General features: G+C 42.8%; 4 protein-coding genes and 1 long non-coding RNA gene across 9 annotated transcripts in view; 3 read left to right on the top strand and 2 right to left on the bottom strand.

The window, feature by feature from the left end:
* Nucleotides 1-2,384, top strand: part of spidr (scaffold protein involved in DNA repair) — a 30,952-nt gene extending 28,568 nt beyond the window's left edge. For all 3 annotated transcript variants that reach the window (XM_086203806.1, XM_086203805.1, XM_086203804.1), the window contains exons 19-20: nucleotides 1,100-1,156; nucleotides 1,890-2,384. In XM_086203806.1, the coding sequence (XP_086059932.1) occupies nucleotides 1,100-1,156; nucleotides 1,890-2,009 (177 nt within the window). In that variant the 3' untranslated portion in view covers nucleotides 2,010-2,384. The remainder of the gene's footprint in view (nucleotides 1-1,099; nucleotides 1,157-1,889) is intronic.
* Nucleotides 2,385-2,454: 70 nt separating this feature from the next.
* On the bottom strand, nucleotides 2,455-3,843 carry cebpd (CCAAT enhancer binding protein delta). The gene has a single exon (XM_086203809.1). The coding sequence runs from the start codon at nucleotides 3,632-3,634 to the stop codon at nucleotides 2,753-2,755; it is 882 nt and encodes a 293-aa protein (XP_086059935.1). The 5' UTR covers nucleotides 3,635-3,843; the 3' UTR covers nucleotides 2,455-2,752.
* Nucleotides 3,844-5,970: 2,127 nt separating this feature from the next.
* On the top strand, nucleotides 5,971-13,592 carry mcm4 (minichromosome maintenance complex component 4). Of its 3 annotated transcripts, none has more exons than XM_086204994.1 (16): nucleotides 5,971-6,073; nucleotides 6,840-6,917; nucleotides 7,001-7,159; nucleotides 7,239-7,504; nucleotides 7,595-7,690; nucleotides 7,803-7,898; nucleotides 8,623-8,761; nucleotides 8,876-9,096; nucleotides 9,212-9,332; nucleotides 9,936-10,195; nucleotides 10,422-10,787; nucleotides 10,870-10,997; nucleotides 11,894-12,101; nucleotides 12,181-12,409; nucleotides 12,639-12,772; nucleotides 13,045-13,590. In XM_086204994.1, exons 2-16 carry the CDS (start codon nucleotides 6,854-6,856, stop codon nucleotides 13,138-13,140), a joined length of 2,583 nt encoding a protein of 860 aa, XP_086061120.1. In that variant the 5' UTR covers nucleotides 5,971-6,073; nucleotides 6,840-6,853; the 3' UTR covers nucleotides 13,141-13,590. The 3 variants fall into 3 exon arrangements, with proteins under 3 accessions (XP_086061120.1, XP_086061122.1, XP_086061121.1); XM_086204996.1 differs by lacking the exon at nucleotides 5,971-6,073 and adding an exon at nucleotides 6,121-6,141 and having other exon boundaries at nucleotides 13,045-13,592; XM_086204995.1 differs by lacking the exon at nucleotides 5,971-6,073 and adding an exon at nucleotides 6,192-6,348 and having other exon boundaries at nucleotides 13,045-13,592.
* Nucleotides 13,593-17,050: 3,458 nt separating this feature from the next.
* On the top strand, nucleotides 17,051-24,739 carry ube2v2 (ubiquitin-conjugating enzyme E2 variant 2). The gene is made up of 4 exons (XM_086203803.1): nucleotides 17,051-17,191; nucleotides 22,627-22,775; nucleotides 22,866-22,991; nucleotides 23,905-24,739. Exons 1-4 carry the CDS (start codon nucleotides 17,176-17,178, stop codon nucleotides 24,049-24,051), a joined length of 438 nt encoding a protein of 145 aa, XP_086059929.1. The 5' UTR covers nucleotides 17,051-17,175; the 3' UTR covers nucleotides 24,052-24,739.
* Nucleotides 18,623-23,394, bottom strand: LOC147261677 (uncharacterized). The gene is made up of 3 exons (XR_015115824.1): nucleotides 23,308-23,394; nucleotides 23,175-23,215; nucleotides 18,623-18,815 (listed from the first exon to the last, which is right to left on the bottom strand). It is a non-coding gene; the product is annotated as an uncharacterized LOC147261677 (long non-coding RNA).
* Nucleotides 24,740-25,527: the final 788 nt, after the last annotated feature.

Below are 25,527 nucleotides of genomic sequence, written 5' to 3'. Positions count from 1 at the left end.
CTTATCAAAATAACCATAACAATGTTCTACATGCCAAGATTACACCTTTAAATATTTGTTCAACAAACATTCCATGACCCATAAAGTTTAACACTTGACTCACTTAACACTTTAGTTGGAAAAAACAAGATTTGCATGTGTTTCTGATTCAGTTGATTCGCGAAAGTCAATTAGTTTAATAACCAACTCGAAGGGAAATAAACACCAACTCTTACAGTGCTCGTCAAAACAGCTGCTGCTCCTTTATATTCTATGTACAAGCCCCAAACCAGCAGCTAGACACGCCAGCGCTTGCTGCTGTGGCCCCATCCTTCACCCCTGTCTTTGTTACACATGCCTTGATTCCGTGGAGCAGAGAGGTGATTAGCATACGTGTAAAGACATTAAAGCGTATTGTTTGTTTTGACATTTGAGTAGGAGTTGTTGAGGTGAAGCAGTCTCCTGTTCTGTACAACTTGATCCCACCATTTTAGAGGCAAAGAGATATTTCCCAGTGAACCTAGCCGATCTTGTCAGGTGAGAAAATGGTCCTCAACGCAGGAGCTAATATCTGAACAGTCTCCGTTAGCTTCATGCTAAATATACATGGCTGGCACTTTCTGCGTTCTAGAGTTAAAAAGGTGTGATGCACAGATTGGAAAAAAAACATCCCCATGCGCCTAGACACATATTTGTTTGGACTTGGAACACTTTGGGTGAAGTGTCACTTTAAAAAGCCTGGATCCTGTTAATGTGTCCTTGGGAGTCTCTCCCAAAGCACTCCTTTATAGTTGCAGAAATTGCAGTCTCCCATAAAGATAACATTCATTTTCTCCGCATTTATAGACGATAGGAATAAAATCCTGCAAGTATGTCTGCATGATGGCATTTTATTATGGAGACCTGATATGACATTGTGCTGTAATCAGGAAAATAAGTCGTTCAAAGTGATAAAACTATCAGTATTGTAATCAGAGATGTGATACTTGAACCTCTGGGTCAATCTGTCACTTACTGACTGGCACAGTTTGTTAGTCAAGCATTTCATTTGAATTTATAACTTGATGAGTATCGTTTGAAAAGACCGTCTGGTCTCCACACCTCTTTATCTTTCCAACAGCTGCTGCAAAAGACAATCATGTCCATCCTCGACACTACGGAGCTGGAGTATAACGAGGTACGTTTGCTTTTAGGAGCTGTTACATAAGGCGGGGCTGCACCCAGCTCCCACTGAACAGCATGGCTCATTGATCTTCCATCAATACGTCCTGAAACCACAGTCATCTGTTCACAGCAGCTTGATAACGCCTGTTCTGTACTGAACAAAATCCTTGAGTCATGCTGGCTGTTGATACAGTTGCAAGAATCTGCTGCCAAAGTTTTATCTTCCACCTGGTCCTGCATGCAGGCCCTTCTCCATGACACTGTGTCCCAGACAGGCGCATAAACCATATTGGCATTTTAGAGCATTTTATGACACTGGTAAAATAATTATAGCATAAAAATGCAAGTACACACTTGCAAGGATTAGTTAAGCTTTAATTCTTAAGAATATCCAGAGTCAGACATTCAAATTAGAATGTGATAAATATTAAAATATGCTGAATAAATCAAAACTGAATCAAATTGTTTTAAGTGTGCATGTTTTTTTTGCTCTGCATGATCCTTGTTTTCTGTGCAACCTGGTGCTGATGAGAAATATGGTGTTTCCCAGGGGGGTGAAGAATAGATTTAGAGCAACCAGAGGAGGTCAAAGGTCAAGGCCTTAAGTGCCCCTCAGTATTCATGCAAACATACACAAACATCCCCTGATTTGAAGAGTGATACTTGTGTGTGCATCACCAGGTAGCGGAGGAATGGATTAATTGAACGAGTTAAGATGTGAGCAGTGTGTGATTTGTCTGTTTCAGTTCCCAGGTTACGACGTGGAGAGCGTCCTGGGAAAAGAGGTGGGCCCCCTCACAGTTTACGTCCGCGTGGTCACCTGGAAACCTGCATTCTGGATCGGCCTGGAAGAGGTCAACCTCTGAGGCTGTCAGCAGTGAATAATGTCAATCCTCAGATTTCAGCTGGGTCCCAAGGATCTACACGCGGGGGCCTTGCTCTGAGCTGGTTCAGCCGCCCCCCCCCCCCCCCCCCCCCTTTGAAGGTTGCCCTGACAGCTTGACGTGAACAGAGTGCAGCAAGACAAGGTCTTGTTTGTGTTAATGATATGTGATCCAGTGGAACAGCAGTTGACAGCCCAAGGGTAGAGCAGAGGCATGCAGCCTGTTAAAGTGGCCCACGTGGTTCGTCAACTGGAATGTGAATTTAGAGCAGTGACTTTGGGCCTTGAACACTTTTGAAGTGGTCGTCCACCTCAAGTTTGGAAGATGATTCAGTTCTGTCAATAAAAGTTGTGTTATAATGACTGTGTGACTTCTCTCTAACATAACCCACACAAGGCAGTTCTGCACCATTTAAGTGATTTTATTTTATATATATATATATTTATATATATATTCCATAAACAAATGTTTCATACAAACTATAGAAAAGATCATGCTCTGGCTCTTATACAAAGTTTGGAATTATAAAACATGTACCATATCAGGTATAACATGTAAATGCAGTGGGGAAAATAATTTAATACAAGAAAATCCAACAAAAATATGGCAGCAACTTATTTTCCAGTGCCATTATGGTAAGCTTAAAATACATCTGGTACAGATGGTAAAAGTGTCTCTGAGGTATGTCTCCTAAAAGCTGAGTTCATAGAGGAAACGTGAGGATGTCACCGGCTCTCCGCGCTCGCGGGGCACCCAAAGGAGGGGTTGGGTATCTGCTTGAAGAAGTCTCGGAGCCCGCTGAGCTCTCTGGTTAGCTGCTCGATTGTTTTATGGAGTTTATCGTTCTCGGCGCTCAGTTCAATCAGTTTCTGCTGCATCTCCAAGTTGCGCATCTTGGCTTTGTCCCTGCTTTTCCTCACAGCTATGTTATTCCTCTCTCGCCTCTGCCGGTACTCCAAGCTGAACCTGTCCACAGCCTTCTTTCCCTTTTCCCTCCCCATCTTCCGCGGGGAGGATTTGGCCGAGCTGACAGCGGAGACGGGTTCCGGGGTCGTAGGTGGTGTGGGCTGCCCTGTGGGGAGGCTGACAGATGTCTGGGCGCAGGTTTCTATCTGGGAATGCAGGGATGAGGACATGTCGCTGTCACTCCATTCGGACTCCTGCTTGATAGGTGCGCCGAACATCCCCTTCTCCAGCCCGCCGTCCGTCCTCCTCTCTGCTGTGTATGCGGCTGACAGCTGCTGCACGCCGCTGGGCATCATGGAGTTCTGCAAGTTGTAGAGGTCCGCCTTCTCCTGCTTCACCGTGTTGAACAGGTCGAGGAAGAGCTCGTCATTGCAGAGCTCCAGGTTAGGGACGGCTGTCATGGACTCGATGTACTGGCTGAAGTCGATGGCGCTCTCGTCGTCGTACATGGCGGGGGCAGTGAGCTCCGCCATGGTACCGTCCTCAACCGAGCCCCCCTCGCTCCTGCTGGCCGGCTTGCACGCCCCCTGCTGCGGCCCGTTCAGCTTGTTGCTCTCATAGAAGTTAGCAGGCTCCATCGCCCAGCCCATGCTGCATGGTGGAGACACGCAGTGAGAGTCCAGGCTGTATATGTCACACATGAACCCTGGTGACTCGTCCACGTGGTTTAAGAAGGAAATGATAGCACGGATGAGAGAGCTGCACTAAAACACTCCCGCAGCTGCTGCACTTCACTCTCTTCTCTCACTCGACTGCTCTTCTCTTTTCTTTTTTTATCCTTCAGCTTCAGCTTCTGTCACTACTTGACACATTCACGTGAGTTAGACTCCTCTGAAGCTTCCCTTACTTTGGCGGAGTGTTTTGTATCGTTCCCCGGTGACGTCACGCACACCTCCCTCTCACCGGCCAGTCAAGTCAGGAGGGAGGTCACGTGACGTCCGGGAACTTCCCATTTGATGGGCGAGGGGCGTGTTTTTTAATTGCCGCCCACTTTTTACTACAAGTGCATGGCGCACGGTTGTTTACAAACGGCACGGACTGGAGCGAGTGCGTTCAGCGTGAAGCTGAGGCTTCTGTCTTGTGAAGGGACAGGAGGTGATACGAGTGGAGGGGAAAACCCAGCACAACAAGCCAGACATGCATCTGTAAATTAAACACTTGTGTCACGCTGATCTGATATCCAGGAGGATGTGTGGTAACCCATGAGGGCTCATTTCTACGAAAACCGAGCTAATATGATAGCCATGTGTACGTTTGAAACGGGGCCGAGTACTTTGACCTATAGAGAGCAAACGTACAGAAAGATGCACTCCAGGAAGAGCTCAATGAGTATATAAATCAGAAGTTCAGCACCCTGGAGAAACTATATATGGGTGTGTTCAGAAGCCATGGAATATAAACTGTTCAAAAATATGAAAAAAATAAAATTTAAATTAAGGGTTGTCTTGTGGCCTCAATATGTATACATGCTTCAAAAATGGTAATTATTTTTCTTTCAATGTCCGTGCCAGGACCCTGTAATATCTTGAGGCCATGAATAAATTAAGTTGAGGGATCATATTTTGTGGCCTCAAAGTAATCACTTTTCTTTTTATGGCCATTTTTTTTTTTTAGCCGCTCCATTCCAGGAATATTGTTTTGAATATTGATAGGTACTTTCACATGCAGGTGCGCTGACTCTGTTACTGCTAGATTTAGGTGTGACAGGAACCTGTGTGCTGATATTTCTTGGTGTTTAGATGTCTTACAGTTGTGTACATCCTGAGCGAGAAAAAAATACTACAATACAGGGCAAAAAAGTAGTAGATGATGCCAGAGCTCCGTATACAATGAGACAATTTTAAGAAAAAATTATTTAAGTGGAAACGGGGGGATTTAAACATGAAACTGATAATTCAGTTCTTTAATTTGCAGTGATATTGCACCTGATATTGATGTTAATCTCGGTTCTCATGATGAAAACTTTTTCTTCACCCTAATTTCAGGTTGTCAATTCATTTGATTGCTCAGCAATAATTGATAACAGGTGTTGAATGAATGATTGCACACTTTACCAAAAAAAAAACCTCTATGCAATCAGATCAAGTCCCAGACAGAATTATGACACACACTGAATCACAACAGTTTCTATTAATGAACTTGTTTTTCTGATTATTGCTACAATGACACGTGTACTGGCAGATCCCAGACACTTAGGCTGACTGAGGTGCCTCGCAGCTGCTGCTACAGTGGAAACCGCGCCACCTGGTGGTCAGCATGCGCACCTGTAAAGTCAAATGAAATAAGTAATTCCTCTCAGCTGCTGCTTTATTTAGAGAAATAATATTTGTCATTTTATCGTCTTTATCGTAGAGATACGCCACACAAACACGCACACGCCTTACAGAATCGTGTGTTTGGATTGTACACGTAATAGAATGATTGATTTAGTATTTTTAAATGTTGTGTTCTTAATAATAATTAAGAATGAACTCAATTAAAATGATTTTATTTAGATTTTAATTGTCTTACAACGATATATTCAGTTGTTTAAAGGAGTATTGAAAACGATCGACAGCGGGTTTTTTTATAAGACCACAAAAATTATGAAGAAGTAAATTATTATTCTTATTTTGTAAAATAAAAAAGCAGGTAGAGTTATTTAAGTTCTTTATTCCACTGTAATTTTAGTGACGTCAATAAAGGAGAGGTTGCAAACTAGAGACATATATATATATACACGATATTTCTATGTTGCAAACAAGCGCTCTCTTGGACGAAACCATATGAACTCATCCAGGGGGTGCAAATGCAAACAGAGATATTACGGCGGCATTAGATCATATTTTGCTAAAAGTTTTAAAAAGTGTAATATTATTAGTTTGTATTTTTATCAACGTTGTTGTACTATTTTTTTAAATCGTGAAAAAAACACTGAAAAAGATACAACCTAAAACTAAACACCCCTTTGCCATAGCGACAAAAACCGGAAAGAAAAGATTGATCCTAGCCTGCTATTGGTCCAAAGTTTCCCCGCGAAAATAACGTCACTCGCTCTTTCGCGCCACATCTTCGGCACTTGGACGGACACACATAAAGAGGTAGGAGAAGAGTGACTTTTCTTTAATTAAAACCTTTTAATCCCGTTCTTCCACCTGTGAGGGCGTGTGTAAGCGTGTTCGCCATGTTGTTTATGAGCGAAACTTCATTGACGTGGCCGTAGTTCGATTATAATTTAGCTTAAACACAAGTAGAACGTTTCTTCTCATTGTTTCCTCTGCAGCCACATGTCAGATGGTGGCAGTGTAACTTCAGCGTGACTGAAATCTACAATAAAACACAGGACACTTTGGAGAGAAGAAAAGGACTAGCAATAGTAAATAACAAGCTTTTCCTGTGAATGTTGAACCAAACGATTGGACAAGTGATGTTGGATTAAGACGTGATCTACGTCGCTCTTCCCGTATTCAGTTTAGGTCGCTGTATTTTCAGATTTGCATGAGTCAGGGGTGGTTGCAGCATCACATACAGCAACAAAGATGGGACATTAGAATACCTCAAGATTCCCCAGTTCCCTAATATCAGGAATATAACAGTCACCACACGTGAAGGTGTTTAAAAAATCAAACATCTTGCGTCATTTTAAGAGATGTAAGCAACATATTTTATTTGCAGTTAAAGACACTGCAGACTAATCAGAAACAAGGAACATCAACTGAGTTCTGGTAGAGAAAACACTTCTTCCAGCTGAGCCAAAGTGTAACCACACAAATGCTACTTAAGATTTTTCAAAGATTCACAGCTGTCTTTACTTTTGCCAGCTTGTTCAAAAAATGATCACTGTTCTTCTTTCTGTTTAATCTGTAGATATCCCATCAACAATGTCTTCCCCAACATCGACTACCAGTGGCCACAAACGTGGGAGGAGCACCAACCCGTCCACACGTATGTTGTCTTCGGAGTTTAGTCATGGAGCCCTGCGTCTCCTCTGTTTCCTGTGATTAACTGTACATGTTGTGTCCCCTCAGCTAGCGGCGATGCCCCAACTTCACCTCCATCACAGCGGCGGCGAGGCCAGGACTCGTCCACCGGCGACCTGATGCCCATGCCCACCTCCCCAGTTACCGACATGCTCAGTCCAGCGGCGCCTCAGGACACTTCCCTGTTCTCCAGCCCACGACCTTCAGGTAGATTGTTATTTTAGTCGCATCAAAACTAAAATGCAGGTGAGCTTTGATGTGATGGATGAATGTTCTCCTTTAACAGTTCAGCCTAATGAAGTGGACATGAGCTCCCCTCTGATGTACGGGACCCCCAGCTCCAGGGTGGAGGGGACTCCTCGTAGTAGTGTTCGTGGCACACCTGCCAGGCAGCGTCCTGACCTGGGATCAGTCAGGAAGGCTCCCCAAGTGGACCTTCATTCTGAGCAGCCCAGCACGGAAGGTGCAGCAGCTAGCGAGCCAAATGCGGGCCAGAGGCTGGTCATCTGGGGGACGGATGTCAATGTCGGTACCTGCAAGGAGAAGTTCCAGGTAAGTACGTGAAACTTAACATCAGCCATAGAGACAAACTGCTATTCTTCTTCTTCTCTTTAACGGTTTGATCTGTCTCTTCTTGCTCAGAGGTTCCTGCAGAGGTTTATCGACCCAACTTCCACTGAAGACGAGAACGCCGGTCTGGACCTGAATGAGCCCTTATACATGCAGAAGCTGGAAGAGGTACTTTGTCATATCAGACCTGATTCCTGAAGTTCATGTCAAACTGATTTTAAAGGATGTTTTTTGTCTTAACAGGCAGCTTTTTAAAGATGATTCTGGTTTTATCTCTCAGATCAGTGTTGTCGGGGATCCAGTGCTGAACATCAACTGCCTTCACGTGCAGGCCTTTGATCCAGAACTGTACAGGCAGCTCATCTGCTACCCACAGGTACGGCCCCATACGAAGAATCTATATTCAGTTAGAACCACCTATTAATTCCACCCTTTGTTGCATTCCATTAGGACAGCTCATATTTGTTTTGCTGCTTGATAACGGTGCCTGTTATAAGACATTATATAGTTGTTTTTTGGTGGCAGCACACTTTTCTCACAAGATGCTGTTTCAGTCTTTGTCCTTTACTGATAAATAGAAATCCATGATTCCTAATTCGGGCCATGCGTAGTTATTTTGTGGAACACCACATATGCTCTCGCATTGAAATAAACCAGTGTTTGATGGTTTCCCTGCCACTTTCTCCAAACACCAGTTGCTTCTCTTCCTCTGATTGGCTCTGACCCTGATTCATCTCACTCCACACGCCTAAAAGTGCAAAGCACCTGCCAATCAGAGGAAGGGGAGGGCGGGTCTTATGAAGCTGGAGTAAGCTTTTGAACAGGACCTCTAAAGTGGTAACTTACCAAGTTGCACAAATATGTATAAATGGTTGCAGCTGGCTGTCAGCTGTCTGCTCTGGTCTGACAGAGCTAGCATTAATGTTACAGTAGCCAGCCAAGCAGCTGGAGGTGCTTGCGCGAAGTGTGGAGGTAGAAGGGGGCACACAGCAGGAGATTCAATGTTTCAGGATTGGATGTTGGTAATGGCTGATGTGAACAATGTTTTGTCTGGTAGTCAACAGCACACTGATGCTACTGAGTGTGTGTGTCTGTCGCAGGAAGTGATCCCGACCTTCGACATGGCAGTAAATGAACTTTTCTTTGGGCGCTTCCCTGACTCTATCCTGGAGTACCAGATCCAAGTCCGCCCCTACAGCGCCCTGAAAACCAGAAACATGAGGAGCCTGAACCCAGAAGGTGTGTGAACCAGCTAGTGAATTCACACTTATTAGGACTAACGTTGCTGACGTATTCCACCTCATGTTACACATAGATTTTTGTGAATATTGCTAAAATGTTGCCTCTCTCCAGACATCGATCAGCTGATCACCATCAGCGGCATGGTGATCCGCACCTCTCAGCTCATCCCGGAGATGCAGGAGGCCTTCTTCCAATGCCAGGTGTGCGCCTTCAGCACCCGTGTGGAAGTGGATCGAGGACGCATCGCCGAACCGGCTGTGTGTCGCAACTGCAACACCACCCACAGCCTGGCGCTCATTCACAATCGCTCCGCCTTTTCAGACAAACAGATGGTGAGAATTCAAAGGTTTTGCCTCCAGTCACCAACGTCTCCTCTCCAAATATGTTAAGCAGTAATTAGTGTTGTTTTTCTGGAGATGTCATGACATCTGTTCTGTTATTGATCAGATCAAAATTCAAGAGTCTCCTGAAGACATGCCGGCCGGTCAGACGCCACACACCACCGTTGTCTATGCGCACAATGACCTGGTCGATAAAGTGCAGCCGGGAGACCGAGTGAACATAACAGGTGAGCTTTACTGACTTTACTTACCTGAATGACATCGATCAAATGTCCCACAGACAAATCTGACGTCACTGCTTCCTGCAGCCGCAACCATGCAAAATGAATTTGGAGATTTAAAGAGCAGGGGTTTTTTTTGTTTTTTTTTGTAAGAGGCTTGAAACTACAATTGCATTACTTTGATAGTAAATGCCTGCGTCAGTACTGTGGTTGTTTTAACCCTTTGAGGCCCACTTTTGTCTTTTGAGTGGGAAGGATAATTTCGGAGGGGGACAGCAGGTGAACTGTAGAAGCCACATGATGTAGAGAACATCATCTGAAAGCTGGACTGAACCTGAAGATGATTTGAGAAGTACTTCAACACAAATCTGTCAACTTTTTTTGCCATTCTTCTTTTGAAATTTTTCAAAGTTTAGTTTGTAAAAGTGTTTAGCGCATTATGATGGAAATATATCTATTTATATATATTTGTTCCCATGCGCTATTATGTCTTAGATGTTGTCACAGCAAACTTGATGTAGTTTTTTTAGACAGATTTGGTGCAAAATATAACCATTTTTTAAGTTCTTCAGTAGTAATAAATCGTTAAAAATCCCACGTGTCCCTCAGGTATCTACAGAGCGGTCCCCATGCGTGTGAACCCTCGTCAGAGCAATGTGAAGTCAGTTTACAAAACGCACATTGACGCCATCCACTTCCGTAAGACGGACGAGAAGCGGCTGCACGGTTTGGACGAGGAGGGCGAACAGAAGCTCTTCACCGAGGACCGAGTGCAGACGCTGAAGGAGCTGGCAGGCAAACCAGACGTTTACGAACGCCTCTCTTCCGCCCTGGCGCCCAGCATCTATGAACACGAGGACATCAAAAAGGTGTGTGTGTGTGTGAGAGAGAGAGAGAGTGTCAGGAGGGTTTGGTTACACAATTTTGCATCTACCAGAAAAATGTGCCCCTTTTTTCTGTGATTCTTCAATAACTTTTTTGTTTAATGGCAAAACTTCCATTTGAAAGAGGCCAGAATATTCAGATAACACACATCCCAGGTGATATTGTTCAGAGGGATGTTGTCATGGCAACCTCCTTTCCTCTGTCTACCAGGGTATCCTGCTGCAGCTGTTCGGCGGCACTCGCAAAGACTTTACTCAGACCGGCCGCGGTAACTTCCGTGCAGAGGTGAACATCCTGCTCTGTGGAGACCCCGGTACCAGCAAGTCCCAGCTGCTACAGTACGTCTATAACCTGGTTCCCCGTGGCCAGTACACATCCGGGAAGGGGTCCAGTGCTGTGGGTCTCACCGCCTACGTGATGAAGGACCCGGAGACCCGTCAGCTGGTGCTGCAGACTGGAGCGCTGGTGCTGAGCGACAACGGCATCTGCTGCATCGACGAGTTTGACAAGATGAGCGACAACACTCGTTCGGTGCTGCACGAGGTCATGGAGCAGCAGACTCTCTCCATCGCTAAGGTGCGTTTGAAAAGCCGCGCGAAGAAATAACGGAAGCATTCGAGGTCGATTCTCACTCGATTTGTTTTTGAAACGTCTGCAGGCTGGAATCATTTGCCAGCTGAACGCCCGCACGGCTGTGTTAGCCGCCGCCAACCCTGTAGAATCTCAGTGGAACCCCAAGAAGACCACCATCGAGAACATTCAGCTGCCTCACACACTCTTGTCCAGGTGTGTATCATCAAACACACACACTCTGAAACCACTTGGAGGAAATCATTTGAACAAGTTATATCGTAGTTAAGAAAGTTAGAAGATTCAGTTGATCGATGATCATCAGCAGTCAGATAAACCGCAAGATGTGTTTTAACTCAACACTCACCCGTTTCATCAGACTGAACACACGTCACACGAACAACTACACCCCCCCCCCCCCCCCCCCCACTAAATGATGGACACAAGTTCAGTACAGGCTAAATGTCTAATATTTAGCTACTAAATTTGATGTAAAATCAATAGGTACAAGTACAAGCTATAAAAATAGGTTAAATCTTAAATTGGCTTTTCTGTCCTTGTTGCTAGGATACAACCCATCTTCTAGCACGTCCTTATTTGGAAACATACAGTGTGTGACTAAAGGTCACTTGACATCCCGTCAGAGCTAAATAACATTCCTCCACGCTCTTGATTTCATCTATCGCATCATGTTAACTCGTCAGCGTTGGCTTGTAAATAAGCGAGCTGTCAGTCGCTGCCAGGATCAGCGTCGCCTCCGCCGTCGTCGACATTGTTGATACCCGTCTTGGTTCTGATTGGTGATGACAAGTGTAGAACTCAATAGAAAAGGCCAGCAGAAAGAAGTCTTCGTGTGTGTGTTCGTGTTTGTGTTTGTGTTCTTGTTCTTGCTACATGTTGAGGACTCGAATACGTATTTAACCAACAGAGTGAGGACATTTTTGGGAAGTGAGGACATTTTAGCCGGTCCTCACATCTTCAAAGGGTGTGTGTGTGTGTGTGTGTGTGTGTGTGTGTGTGTGTGAGTGAGTGAGTGTGACTACCAATCCAGTGTGTTTGTGTGGATGTCATGTATTAATTCGAGATGCTCTGTTTTTTTTCTGCTCCTCCAGATTTGACCTTATCTTCCTGATGCTGGATCCTCAAGACGAGGCATACGACCGCAGGCTGGCCCACCACCTGGTGGCGCTGTACTACCAGAGCGAGGAGCAGATGGAGGAAGAGTTCCTGGATATGGCGGTACTAAGGGACTACATCGCGTACGCAAGAATGTACATCAATCCCAGACTGAGTGAAGAGGCCAGCCAGGCTCTGATTGAGGTCGGTGTTCTCCACTCCTGCTGACAAACGTTATCTGCTGGCCAGGTTGGAGGATCTTAGTGTGATTGTTGGTCTTCAGGCGTATGTGGACATGAGGAAGATCGGCAGTGGACGGGGGATGGTGTCGGCCTACCCCAGACAGCTGGAGTCCCTGATCCGCCTGGCTGAGGCCCACGCCAAGGTGCGCTTCTCGGAGAAGGTGGAGACCATTGATGTGGAGGAGGCCAAGCGGCTGCACAGAGAGGCCCTGAAGCAGTCGGCCACCGACCCCAGGACCGGATTTGTGGACATCTCTATTCTGACTACAGGTGTGTGAGAGCCGGGACCCTATACATCCACCAGACTGGTGCATTTTAGGACCTGTAGCAGCTCTGTCACCCTCACAGCTGCTTAAATTTGGGCCTAATGTGTGTTTGCTTATTTCAGTTTGGTCCCTCATTGTGACAAAGTTTGGTATCTCTGAACTCCTGGAAATAGTTACTAGAAATAACTACAAATGACATCCGTGTGTTTGACTGGTTCCGTGATCCCGTGCAGGTATGAGCGCCACTGCCCGCAAGCGTAAAGAGGAAGTGGCTGCGGCTCTGAAGAAACTGATCCAGGCTAAAGGAAAGACGCCCGCCATGAAATACCAGCAGCTGCTCGACGACCTCAGAGGACAGTCTGAAATGGTAAATATTTAATTTAGCCCTTTTTCTATTCATCAGCGCTGGAAAACCACAGGGGTTGTTTTGATGCGAGCTATTGTAGTTGTATCGTCCGTGCCGTCACAGCTTGATTTGGCCGAGATCTTTTGATTTCATGCACATAAACCGATGTGTAAGATGCACAATTCAAATGATGATGTGGTTCCATGCTTTGGTTAATTAATTTTCAGTTGTACATTAACTTCTAACTCGGAAAAAAAAGCAAAAGTCCAAACTTCTGACCTTTCCCCCTCCAGGCGATCACTAAGGAGCTGTTCGATGAAGCGCTGCGGGCGCTGGCCGATGACGATTACTTGACCGTCACTGGAAAGACAGTTCGTCTCCTGGCCTGAGAGACGCCCTGCACCGATGTACAGTTTCTCCTTTTAAATCCTGTTTGTGTCGTTGAACCTCGGTGTTTTAACGGAATATCCTAGACTTTGGAGATGTGGTTCTGACTCACCAGATGACTCAATCAGACTTTGGTAAGGTTATCAAAGAAAATAATCTTTACTTTCAAATCAAATGTTTCAAAGTTCTTGTATTTCTTTTCTTTTTTTTCCCAATACCTTCTGATGCTCTTGTTTCTGGACTTGTAAGACTAAAAAGACACTTTTCCAGCTTGTAAATTATCGCTTAAAGTATGTTGATGTTTTTGTGGCACATTTAAGCAAACTTTGAATATTAAGTGTAATTTAGAATCCACATGTGATTTTTCATTTTGTTTGCTTTAACTGCTTGTTAATAAGAGGGGAAATAAAAGGCTGCTCACTAAAAGTACTTTGAAATTTGTTGTTTTTCCCCTAATTTGCTTCCTACAAGGTTTCACACTTAAGATTGTTTAATTTCTTTATTTTAAGCTATTTGCATGTGCATGCTACTGTACTGACATGTTTGATGGGGTTCCTGTACCATAGTGTCAAACAAAGAAATGAAGTTCAACACACACAAAAAATCTATATAAAATACTGATCCAAGTATGGGTGTGTTTTCATATCTAAAATACACTGCGAGTGAAAACAATCGTGAATATTAGCAATCGGTAGTGTGACCATTAGAAACACAGTTTATTACCAGAAACACTGAGTCTAGTGTTCAGAGTAGTGCTTTGTAGGTCTTTATTCAATTTGAGCCATTAAAAATAAATCCAATGAAAAATTGGTTTAAAAATTAATTTTACAATTTGTCACAATTACCCACTTGTGAACTAAATGAATCAGTGTAATCCTGAGTTCACGTTTTTGTTGCTTTTTGAATTAAAATAAAAGGCCCACTCATAATCCTAATTTTCCCTTTCAGTGCTTTGGTTGTGGCCGGGCTGTACCATTTGCACTTGTGGGGAGAAGCCAACGTCCAATAATAAGAGAGTCATCTGACTATATCATTATTTTACACTTTGTTAGACATTAATGACGTGTTGTAGATAATTATCATGCTGTCTTTTCTGACCTATAAGCCGTTAAATTTTCCTTTATGACCAAGCCCAGGTGCCATCATCACCGTGTAGTTCTAATTTTTGCCAGTAGATGGCAATGCTGTACAGAGGTAGCGCAGTCTTTCAGCCAGAGATAAACGGGTTGGTAGAAGTTTTGGTAGAAATCATTGTATGATTAAAATACCCAAGTGAAGCGGGTAATACTTGAGTCATTGTGGGGTCCTTCGTTTCTGTGCACCATTGCTGTAGAATAGTATAAACATACACTTCACATTATCCAAAACATAAAGACCACTGACAGGTTGAGGTCCACTGGGTTTATGCAAAGGTGCAAATATTTATTATTCATTTATATACAAAATGTACCACCCAATACATAAGCAATCTGTTAGGGCTCCTTCATGCTTCTACTAGCTTTATTTTATTTTATTGAAGTAAAACGGCACCCCACAGGGCTTCAGGGTTCACCGAAGGTGTGATGTGATTTCCTCCGATGCAAATCAAAATTTTGGACACACCTTCTCATTTAATGCTTATTTTCATGACTGTTTACAATGTAGATTCTCACTGAAGGCATCGAAACTATGATTGAAAACATATGGAGTTATGTAGTAAACACAAATGTGTGAAATAACTCAAAATATGTTTTGTATTTTTGATTTAAACAAAAATTCAGTGAACTTCATGAGGTCGTCACCCGGAATGGTTTTCCAACAGTCTTGAAGGAGTTCCCAGAGATGCTGAGCACATGTTGGTCCTTTTGCCTTCACTCTGCGGTCCATCTCATCCTAAACCATCTGGATTGGGTTCAGGTCAGGTAACTGTAGAGGCCAGGTCATGGCCAGGCCATGCTGGTTCAATGTGCCTTCACTTTTGAATAAATCAAGATTCAAGATTCAAGTTTTATTTGTCACATGCCTAAATGTACAGGTACAGTGGCAGTGAAATGAAAAGTGACTTCTGTGCTCACGAAACTGAATATAAATATAACACTAGTATGTAAGAGGAAAAAAAAAAAGTTTAAGAAAATGCAAAATAAAAATAGAATTATATAAATAAATACTCCAATAAAAAGACTCCTATGTGCAAGTAAACAGTTAGGCTATGTGCAACATATGTAAACATATGTAAACAGCTACGGTGACCAGTGAGATTGGTCCCCAATCCCCAACAGTGTCACCAGCAATGCACCCCCACACCTTCACGGTGGGAACCAAGCACGTAGAGACTATCCGTTCACCTTTTCTGCGTTACACAACGACATAGCAGGCGGAACCAAAGATCTCAAATTTGGACTCATCAGACCAAAGCACAGACTTCCACTAGCCTGATGTCCATTCCTTGTGTTTCTTGGCCCAAACAAATCTCTTCTGCTTGTTGCTTTTCCGTGGTTGTGGTTTCTTAGCAGCTGTTCAACCATAAAGGCCTGATTGGCACAGTCTCCTCTGAACAGTTGATGTAGAGATGTGTCAGCTACGAGAACTCTGTGTGGCATTTATCTGCGCTCTAATCTGAGGCGCTGTTAACTTGCAATTTCTGAGGCTGGTGACAGATGAACTTATCCTCAGCAGCAGAGGTGACTCGTCTTCCTTTCCTGTGGCGGTCCTCGTGAGCCAGTTTCGATGGTTTTGCAACTGCACTTGGAGAACACATGCAAAGTTTTTACAATTTTCCAGACTGATTGACCCTCGGTTCTTAAAGTAATGATGGACTGTTGTTTCTTTTTACTTAGTGGATTGGTTCTTGCCATAATTTGAATTCTAACAGTTGTCAGATAGAGATGTCAGCTTTGTACCAACCTGACTTCTGCACAACACAACTGAAGGTCCCAAATCCATTAAGAAGGCAAGAAATTCCACAAATGAACCCTGACGAGGTGAACCTGTGAGGTGAGAACCATTTCAGGTGACGACGTTATGAAGCTGTCTGAGAGAAGAGTTAGCTAAGTGTTTGCAGCGCTGTCAACAAAGCAAAGAGTGGCGACTTTGCTGAATCTAAAACGTATCTACATTTATTTGACGTTTTTTTCCCTTGCTACATAATTCCATATATCTTGCTTCATATATCTGATGTCTTTAGTATGTATCTACAATGTAGAAAGTAGTGAAAATACTTAAATTATCACAGTGCTAATTGGTGCCACTCAGCTCCATTAGTTGTGTTTCAACATGAAGCCATGCAGGTCTGAACTTAATTTGACACATTCTATAAGGAATGAGGCCTCAGAGACATTTGGATACAAATTTAGTTTCTCATCTAATTTATTAACAAAAACAGAGTCTTTTATTTCTAAAATAAGTTACAAAGGAAGAGTCTGATACAAGTGTCCCTCATGAGGACGTGGAGACAGAAAAAGATATCACATGCTTTGTGAGGCAAGATGGACAATGGAAACACTACAAAGAGAAACAGCAGAAAATCAGCAAACTCAGACAAAAGCAAAAAAATAGACGAATGATTAAGAAGTTCCACCTTCCCCTTAACCACAGCATATAACCTCCTGAGAGTTATCCACCTGGAAGTACAGTTGACACTCCAAGACTTAAGATGTATGAATATCCCAGTTGCATTAATATAAATATTGAGAATGTGCTTGAAGGATTCGTGAATTGTTTAACGTTATTAATAACGAAAGAGATACAAAAATCATGAATTTCCCCCCTTGGCCCATGCTCCATCTTCTGTTTCAACATCTGCAATGTTCTTCGACGTTCTGTAGAACATTACTGCAATGTCTAAGCAGAAACTTGTACCCTCAATGTTTTATTTTTCTTTTCAGAAATCTCTGATTAGTACCGTTAAGTATACATGACGTATGTTGAAGTACATTTTCTACTGGGAAGAATGTTACGGTGGCTGTGTTGGCACAGAAGCATCGCCGGCGTGACGTTGCTGTCGTGTTTGTCCGCTGTGACGTCACACGTCTCTGTGCTTCTGGACTCGGCTGAAGAAGATGGCGGCCTCCTCAGGTTTGTGTGCCTTCAACTAACATCTACAGCAACAGAAAACGTGGGCGAATCCGAGGTCGCACCGTCATATTGGTCTGCGTGTATGGCCTTGTGGTTAAATAAGACCATCACAAATTGTTAATAGTTTTCGCTAAAAAACCTCTCCTCGGCAGGGGCAGTGAGTTCCGTTAGCGCCATCTATATAACGGAGGCTACGATACCATGTTGTTGGCTAAATTAAGGCGTTGTGAATAGCTTAACCAGTTAGATAGCTGAAATGACTCAAGGTGTGAAAAATGCAGCAGAATCAATAAATCAGACTTAATGTAATGTCAAGACAGTATAGTAACATTCAATGAAAACGTTTCGTGAGTTGTGTTAGTTGCTCTTAAAGCAACGGGTGTAAACAAGCGTAGTCAGATTTAGCAACCTAGCTAACTTGATTACTAGAATATTCTGACACAGCACAGCAGCGACTGTTCATCCTGTGTGATCCCAGCCTGCTTTTGCTTAATAGGAACAATGCACGATGTCGTTAAGGGACACGTGTGTGTGTGTGTGCGCCAATATTCACTGAGCTGTCTGGGTTTTACACCAACATAAGCAACGTCGGTAGTTTGTCAGCTTCCCTGCGACACGCCGCACATTGCAACCAACTGGATAGCGGTAGCAGTGAGGATATGTCTCTGTGTAGGGAGTGCGTATTACCACCCTATTATCAAACGCTATTGCCCAAATGCAGCCGATTTCAAAGCTGCTCAACTAGGTTTCATCATACATATTAAACGTTATTGTTACCACAGAACTGGAGAGTGTAAAGACTCAGCTGACTGGTAAGGTTACATTAGAGTTGCCACGCTTCGTTCCAGCAAATAGCCGGAGCCCATGTTTGTCTTCAGCGCTAGCCAGGAAGCGTGGTCCTCAAAGTTGAACAAGACAAGGTGAAACCTAGTATTTGACGTTACAGCTGGTCAGACAGCTGAAATGTGGAGAAAGTGTTGCAGAGATAAGTTTGTGGTTGCGTTCATAGTGTGTATTCCTGGGCTTGATAGGTTCATGTGTTTTCTGTAGTGGTTCAGTAATGTTCGTCTGCTGAAGCAGCAGACCACATTACATGCTTCTGCTAGAGATGTTTTAAATGCAGCTTTAAGAACAAAACTTATCACTCATATTTTTCAGATGTTTGTTGGGTCATAAGAATGTTTCTCTCAGAGTAGTGAGCCTTTAGATAAAACCGTTTAACACGGATACTGCAGGAAGCTCACAGATGTGAATCACACCACCTGGTACCAAAGTATCAGCTCCTCTTTCACAAACTAGAATATTAATTTATAACAGTGTCAGGATAAGATGAGTAAGAACGGAGAAGTATAGGCTTTGAAATGCCTCAAAAACGACAGCTGACAAGAGGGAGCCCCGCCAAGTGGAGGTTTGAGTGTGAGGCACCTTGAGATGCTGCCGGAGCAGCCGAGGGAGCATCTATCTTTGTGCTGCAAAAAAGCAGTGGTCGCCAGCTCTCTTGTCAACAAGTCCTCGTCTTGCTGCCTTCTGGAGACAGCAGGTCTCTGTGAGCACTGTCTGCTACTGGACTCGAACCTTTGATCATCATTGTGAGAGGCAGACACACTTGCAAGGAGGCTCAAGTCTGTGGGCACAAGTATATGTCACCAGTGAGTGAGTTTTACCCACTGCACAGCACGAGTCGTGGGTTCGAATCCAGTGATGAATGGTGCTCACAGAAAGCAGGTTACCCCCCCCCCCCCAAACACCAGTGACAGGAACAGCATCCAGCACCTGGGAAGACAGGCAAAGGCGATCCTCCCTCTAGAGTCTGATTAATTAAATTATTGACATTGTAACATCGGCTGGGACATATCGTGTGCAAAGGAGTATCAGGTTAGTTCTCAGGTCAGTCCTGTCAGATGGCCAAAAACCCATATCCCGAAGCATGGGAAGCCACTATAATCACCACTCTGGCTGCAGGGTCGGCCTCACTTGCCAATTTAGAATTTCAGTGGCCAATACTTTATGTCACCATATTCCAGCTCTCAGAATCTAGTGGATGTAAAGCTCAATTTAGGAGAAAAATAATATTTCAAACTTTAGAGCAACTTTAGTGTGAGAAAAATGCGAATGAGCAACTCCCCTCTTCTCACGCGCTTCATCGTCCTCAGCTGACACAGAAGACTCCAGTCTACACTCTAGATGCTGGGCAGGCGTGTTTAAACTTGGCCACTCAAAGATTGCAGCTGTCATGAAGCTTGTCGCCAAAATTATGCTTTTAAAACCTATAAATATATATTTATATTCCATTACACTGGAATATTTTGGCGTGATTACTTTTAACGATGAGTTGCTACTAAATATTCACAGATGCACTGAACCACATTTTTCAGTTCCATTTTTTCATGTACAGTACAGATGCTGATACGCATCTGTTGGTGCCACGACTGACCCCTATATCAGAGAGATTTTGTATTGATTGTTTTTACTATTGTTGTGTTTTTTAAGGTCACACCACAAGGCTGCAGTGAAACACACAGCACTTCTTATTCAAAGAGGAAAAAAATATCCACAATATATACATATATCTCATCTACAGTCTTTGCTGGAAGGATGATAGTAGGACACTAGTTGCCACGATGCAGAAAGGGTTTATTAAATTATCAACATTTACTTTGGTCAGCACATCTCCAATACCTGTGTGTGCGTGTATGCATGCACATGTGTGTACGTCCACTTCAATCAGGCTGTGCTCTCTAGTGTTTTAGATGATAAAAACCTTGTAAATCTCTTTGTTTTTCTCTCTTTCAACAAATGCAGGGACATCTATGCTAATTAGGAGTCAGAGTGTCATTGTGGCCACTTGGCTTCCGATTGTCATCTAACTTGGGTTGAGGTTCAGTGAATGATCGGGAGGCAGAGAGCAGATTGAATGTTTTCTCTGACTTGTGCTTCAGCCAGGCTTTTTTTTTTAACGCTCTTTTCACTTTCCCTTCCATGACTTTGGCTTCAAGATCATAATTATGAATCACAGTATTTTCACTTAAGCGATGTCCTTCTCATCTCCAACCAGCAGTCATGAGGTGTAAGTGGTTCATAATTTACTCCGCTGCAAGTGGCTGTCAGGCTCTGTGTTTAATGTAATGTCTGTGAATGTTTGGGAACATTTTCCCCAGTAGCTGAACACGTTGAATTTGACCGATGTTATGAAGTCAGCTGTTGCGACATCTGTCAGTAAATGACTTGCTGTTACCCTGAATCATGCAATAAAAATCAGCAGTGTTGTTGGCCCATGTGCTCCAAATCACATGGCAGTTTCCAAACTGCTGTCAAAGAGAGCTGATTTTGTGAAACGTCAGTGTTCAGCTCCCTCGCTTGTAGTAAAGGTCTTTTATGAGCGAGGTATTGGATTAGGTGAACTGTGGCTACGCATCTTTACATCAAAGCATTCAGTTTAAATTTATTATTTCATTTTGTTGTAACCACCAGTCTTGTCTTGTTCAGGCTAAAGACCCTGCAGAATGATAGTTGCTATTTCTGGTGCAATTCTCCAGGCCAGCAATACTTGTTTTAGGCTAACTGTGTCAAAAAAAACATTTGAAATTAAATATTGTGGCACTGCAGATGTTTCCTGTCTAGATATCATAGTCTACAGACTTAGGAAAACGTCTTTGTTTGTTGGATTACCACAAAATCACACAATTATTTTAATGGGGTTTTAAATGAGCATAATGACATAAAAATGATCATTCCCTCTAATAGTGGAAACCACATAAAAAATAGACCGAATAATCACAATTAGACGTTTTCTCATGTAATCATTTTAGCTGTTTACATTTTCTAGTTGGTATTGTGGTGTAATTCAAGAGTCATTAAGACAAGACTTCAGAAACAGAAGACCCCAAAGTTGAATCGTGACAGCAAAGCCACATTTTTAAAATATTAAAAGCATTGAAAAGAAGAGCAGTACCCAGGGTGCAGTCTAGTGTGTAAATAAAGAATTAGCAGCGATACAGCACTAACAAGTGCAGTGTGTGGCCAAATTGCATGCGAGTCTACTGCAGTGTTAAGTTATTGAACATTAAAAGCAGGAGAGTATGACAGCTGTGGACTGAGCTGCTAAGCAACTTAATGCCATGTACGTGAGCCTGTACAGTAGAAGAAGGTCCACCAAATGAAACATATATGGACACCAGTCTCATTTTGAACCAAAGCTCTTGCTTCAGTGAAGAATCTCCCTCATGACTCAACCCCTCTGCTGCTGCGTCACACGGATAAAAATAGAAGGAAAATGCTAAAATTGGTAGCCATATGGCAGCAGTTACATGTGTGCGACTGGACACCCAGACGTCGTTTTGCTGAACAGCACTGTGGGGCCTGATACAAAAATGGTGGCCAATAGAACGTTAATTTGAGAAGTGGCCAAGAAACGTACAATTGTATGAGTATTTGGAGGAAATCAACTGGTTAGGGGTCGTGTGGCTCAGTTTGAGCCACTTCAGCTCTCATTTACAGAGAGAGAGCCGTGGACGATAGCTTTTTTTTTCCATGTCACTTAAAGACAGAATGGACGTGTAGCAGACGCTGAGAAGAGAATTCAACTGACTTCACTTTTGGATTTACATAGACATGACAAAATGAAAGCCTGGAAGCAGAAAAAGATGAAGGATTAATGATCACCTAATCCATTCAGCACCACACGCAATGATAATCTGCTAAACATTACGTTGATTACTCAGTTGATGGTTTGGTGTGTAGACACTAATGAAAGATTCATAGCAGTGTTTTCAAAGGGACAAAATTTCATGCAGGTGATTGATTTAAGTCTTAGGACAGTGTGGTTATAACTAGTTTATACATGGTCAACGGGTAATGGAATGGGCTTTAAGTTAGATTAGGGGGTTAAGGATGTGAACAACGAAGATTTTTTATAGGAGACATTTTGGTGCCAATTATCAAATTGTTTTGGGGAAGAAAAAAAGTTAACAGTACTCAAAACCTAAAGATCGATCACGTCCAAGCTGATCAGTCCTGCTAGCAGGTTATATCACACAAAGCTGAGCAAGCAAAATGATCAAAGAGTAATGAAATGGAAAGATGAAAGATATGGGTGGTGTTAGCTAAGGTGTCAGCCTCTGTTAGCTTATGTAGCTGCTGAGAACAAGTGAAACAAAGAATTCCTCTTTATCTGGTCAGAGATTTCAGAATAAGGCTCTAAAAGCCAGCTCTGATGAAACCATAATTATAATGAGAAAGTGTTGCTGCTTTTATTTTGAAGTTAAGATCACTACCACCCAAGTGATTTTTGTCAGCCCTAGTAAATAAGATAGTTACCATTTTCTCTAACTGACCAAAAATGTCAGTTTCTTTACATCTTTTATACAAGCATGTTTTTTTTTTTTTTTAATGGGATTTAAATCTTGTCATTTTCCGTTTGGTTTCGGTTATTTTAGGAGTTAAAGTTCCACGCAATTTTCGCCTGTTGGAAGAGCTTGAAGAGGGTCAGAAGGGCGAAGGTGACGGCACAGTCAGCTGGGGCCTGGAGGATGACGACGACATGACTCTCACACAGTGGACAGGCATGATCATTGGACCAGCGAGAGTAAGCAGAGTCCTCGCTGACACTCACCCGGCAGCACGAGCCTTGACTCCAGTACAGCCAACTTAAACGGTTCTCTCTTTTGTTTTTCAGACCAATTACGAGAACAGGATATACAGTCTGAAAGTGGAATGTGGACCTAGATACCCAGAGACAGCCCCAACTGTTAAATTTGTAACAAAAATTAGCATGAATGGGATAAATAATTCCAATGGGACGGTGAGTGTCATCCTACGTTTGATTAGCTTATGTATGAGCGTCGTGCTGTTCTATAGCTACAAATTCATGATCCACACAAAGTAGTAGTTTGGCTCTCAAGTACCCCGCAGTTAGGGTTTCTAACCAAGGATGACATAACACCCCCCCCCACCACCACCACCACCAAATAAGCTGTTTTCTTACCTCTTGAGTCTCCAAGACAGTTTGCAAGGGGAAAACTTCACCTGATGTTGTGTAACAAAAAGGCAAATTACAATTTTTGGGTTAAAAGTCTTAAGTCTCGTTCACATGCTGGTGGGACCACTATGTTACATACGTGACATGGCTATCCCTGGTTGAAATCCTCTGCAGCAGCGACGAGTACACAGGGATGAGCTGCCTGTTGCTCTCTGAGGGTCTTTAGTTGACTCTTAGCTTCTTTAGATAGGCCCCAGGGTACGTAAACTACCACACTCATAACTGCCATAACTCCCATGACAGGTAGAAAGGAACAGCCTCACGGCGACAGTTGCTGTAAACGGCCTGATTGTTCCCTGGTTGCTCGCTGCTAGTCATGCTGCGGTGTTGCGTCTGGGCCGAGGCAGCAGCCCAGCAGCTCACGCTGTGCCGAGAAGACACTTATTAACCGACAGTAGACAGACAACAGACAGCGTTAAGGAGTGGAAGCAATGGTGAATTTGTTTTGACCTTCTCATCTTCTCACAGCACAAAAAAATGACCCCCCCCCCCAATTTACATAATGTGTAAGGTTAGCTAAAGGCAAGGCTGTGGATCTCACCTGGAGTTCTATGGAACCCAGTTCAGCAACAGCAGTCCAATAATCATTATGTGACTTACAAATATTTCTGTGTTGCACTTTTTTGACCCTCAAATGTCACAATCACTGAATTTTTCTTCTGTTTTTGTCTCACAGGTGGACCCGCGTAGCATACCAGTATTAGCAAAATGGCAGAATTCTTATAGCATTAAAATTATTCTTCAAGAGTTAAGGCGTCTAATGATGTCCAAAGAAAATATGAAGCTTCCACAACCACCAGAAGGACAAACCTACAGCACTTAATCATAATGGATTGTTTTGACCCTCTGTCTTAAACCCTACTCTTAGAAATATTGTGTAAAACCATCAAGAGGCTCACTTCGCACATCAACAATATCGTCAGCAAGAGCAACATTGGACTTTTCTTCTTACATAGCTCATTGAAAAAAAAATGTCCCTGCAGTTAAGCACTGAGTAGATAGTTGAGAGACTACGAGACCACAGTTATCCGCCTTTAATAAAGTTGTTTGACGATGACTTTTATGTTCAACTTGTTCCAGCTTGTGTGGGCTTGAAGAGGGAAGCATGACGCCATGCAGAGGCTCCACCAGAGCCCCATTAGTTAAAAGATGATATGACTGATCACCTAAAGAGCAAGTTGTGTGTTTGAAGGCATGTTGTGTAACTAATACCTAGTCAAAACAAAGCCACACCTTTTGAGTTGTTAGTCAAATTTAGCAGGTTCATTGAAATATCATACAGATTGCTCAATACAGAACTGTGGCTGTAGTCTAAAAGTAGTGTCACAAGGTAAGAAAGTTTAAAAGAAAATTTAAAAAACACACACATACATATATATGTGTATATATATATCTATATACATGTGTGTATCTGTGTGTACATATATACGTATACATATTTGTATACATGTATATATGTTTATACACTATATATATATATATATATATATATATATATATATATATATATATATATACACACACACACACACACACATATATATATATATTTGGACACATTACCTGTTTCTGTTCTGGAGCTCTTTGACATGTAACAGACGTTGAAGCCTGTTCTGGTCTGAAACCCTTTCATTTAACTTCTAGTGAAAATGGCAGGTGTATGAACTTGTGATTTTCTGAAATTAAAATCACTGTCTGCGAAAAATAAAAAAGTTCCAAAGTTTTCAGGTTTTTTTCCGCTTTGTTTTTGTTTTGTTTTTTTAATTTTTTTTTTTTTTTTGTCACATCCCAGCTGAGCTCGGAGTCGTCTGTCTTACCACTAGAGGGGCCTTTGCTGCTGCCCTTGTCCTGCCATGTCAAACTAGGTTAATGGAAGTGCTCCGTGACTCCGCTGGGCAGATGTCTGATATGTGACCAGCATGAAATCTTCAAAACGTCATTTATTGTATGCTGCTCTTGTCGTCTGCTGGCACTTTAATCAGAAGAAACATGTTGCTTGACTGCTAGTCCAACCGAACCCTGCTAAGCTGCAGTTCTCTTCTCTGGAGTTGATCATTGACGCTCTTAGACTTTGACCTTATTATTAAGCATTTTATTCATAATCTTTACTTACTGAAGTGGATGTTTAAGGGGAATTCATTGCAGGTGGTGGAATGTTCCACCTTCAGGTGTTCTATCTTTTTAGATGATTGTATCTCATTTGTTAAAACTTAAAATGAGTCTTCATTACCGAGCGCGAATTAATAGTTGATGAATATTTGAAATAATGGTTTACTTCGGTCGTAGAATATCTGGTAAA

The sequence above is a fragment of the Aulostomus chinensis genome, chromosome 5 (assembly GCF_037954235.1).
Source record: "Aulostomus chinensis isolate RoL2024-O1b breed Wild chromosome 5, RoL_Achi_v1.0, whole genome shotgun sequence".
Classification (NCBI taxonomy): domain Eukaryota; kingdom Metazoa; phylum Chordata; class Actinopteri; order Syngnathiformes; family Aulostomidae; genus Aulostomus; species Aulostomus chinensis.
This window is presented reverse-complemented; position numbering and strand designations above follow the sequence as displayed.

Bases quoted from the DNA above. Each gene is read 5' to 3' on its own strand.
- mcm4 (XM_086204996.1), top strand. From the start codon at position 6,854: ATGTCTTCCCCAACATCGACTACCAGTGGCCACAAACGTGGGAGGAGC. The intron at 9,333-9,935 runs GTGAGCTTTACT...CGTGTCCCTCAG, and splicing joins AGACCGAGTGAACATAACAG to GTATCTACAGAGCGGTCCCC. The intron at 10,788-10,869 runs GTGCGTTTGAAA...AAACGTCTGCAG, and splicing joins AGACTCTCTCCATCGCTAAG to GCTGGAATCATTTGCCAGCT.
- ube2v2 (XM_086203803.1), top strand. The intron at 22,776-22,865 runs GTAAGCAGAGTC...TTTGTTTTTCAG, and splicing joins TGATCATTGGACCAGCGAGA to ACCAATTACGAGAACAGGAT. The intron at 22,992-23,904 runs GTGAGTGTCATC...TTTGTCTCACAG, and splicing joins TAAATAATTCCAATGGGACG to GTGGACCCGCGTAGCATACC.
- cebpd (XM_086203809.1), bottom strand. From the start codon at position 3,634: ATGTGTGACATATACAGCCTGGACTCTCACTGCGTGTCTCCACCATGC.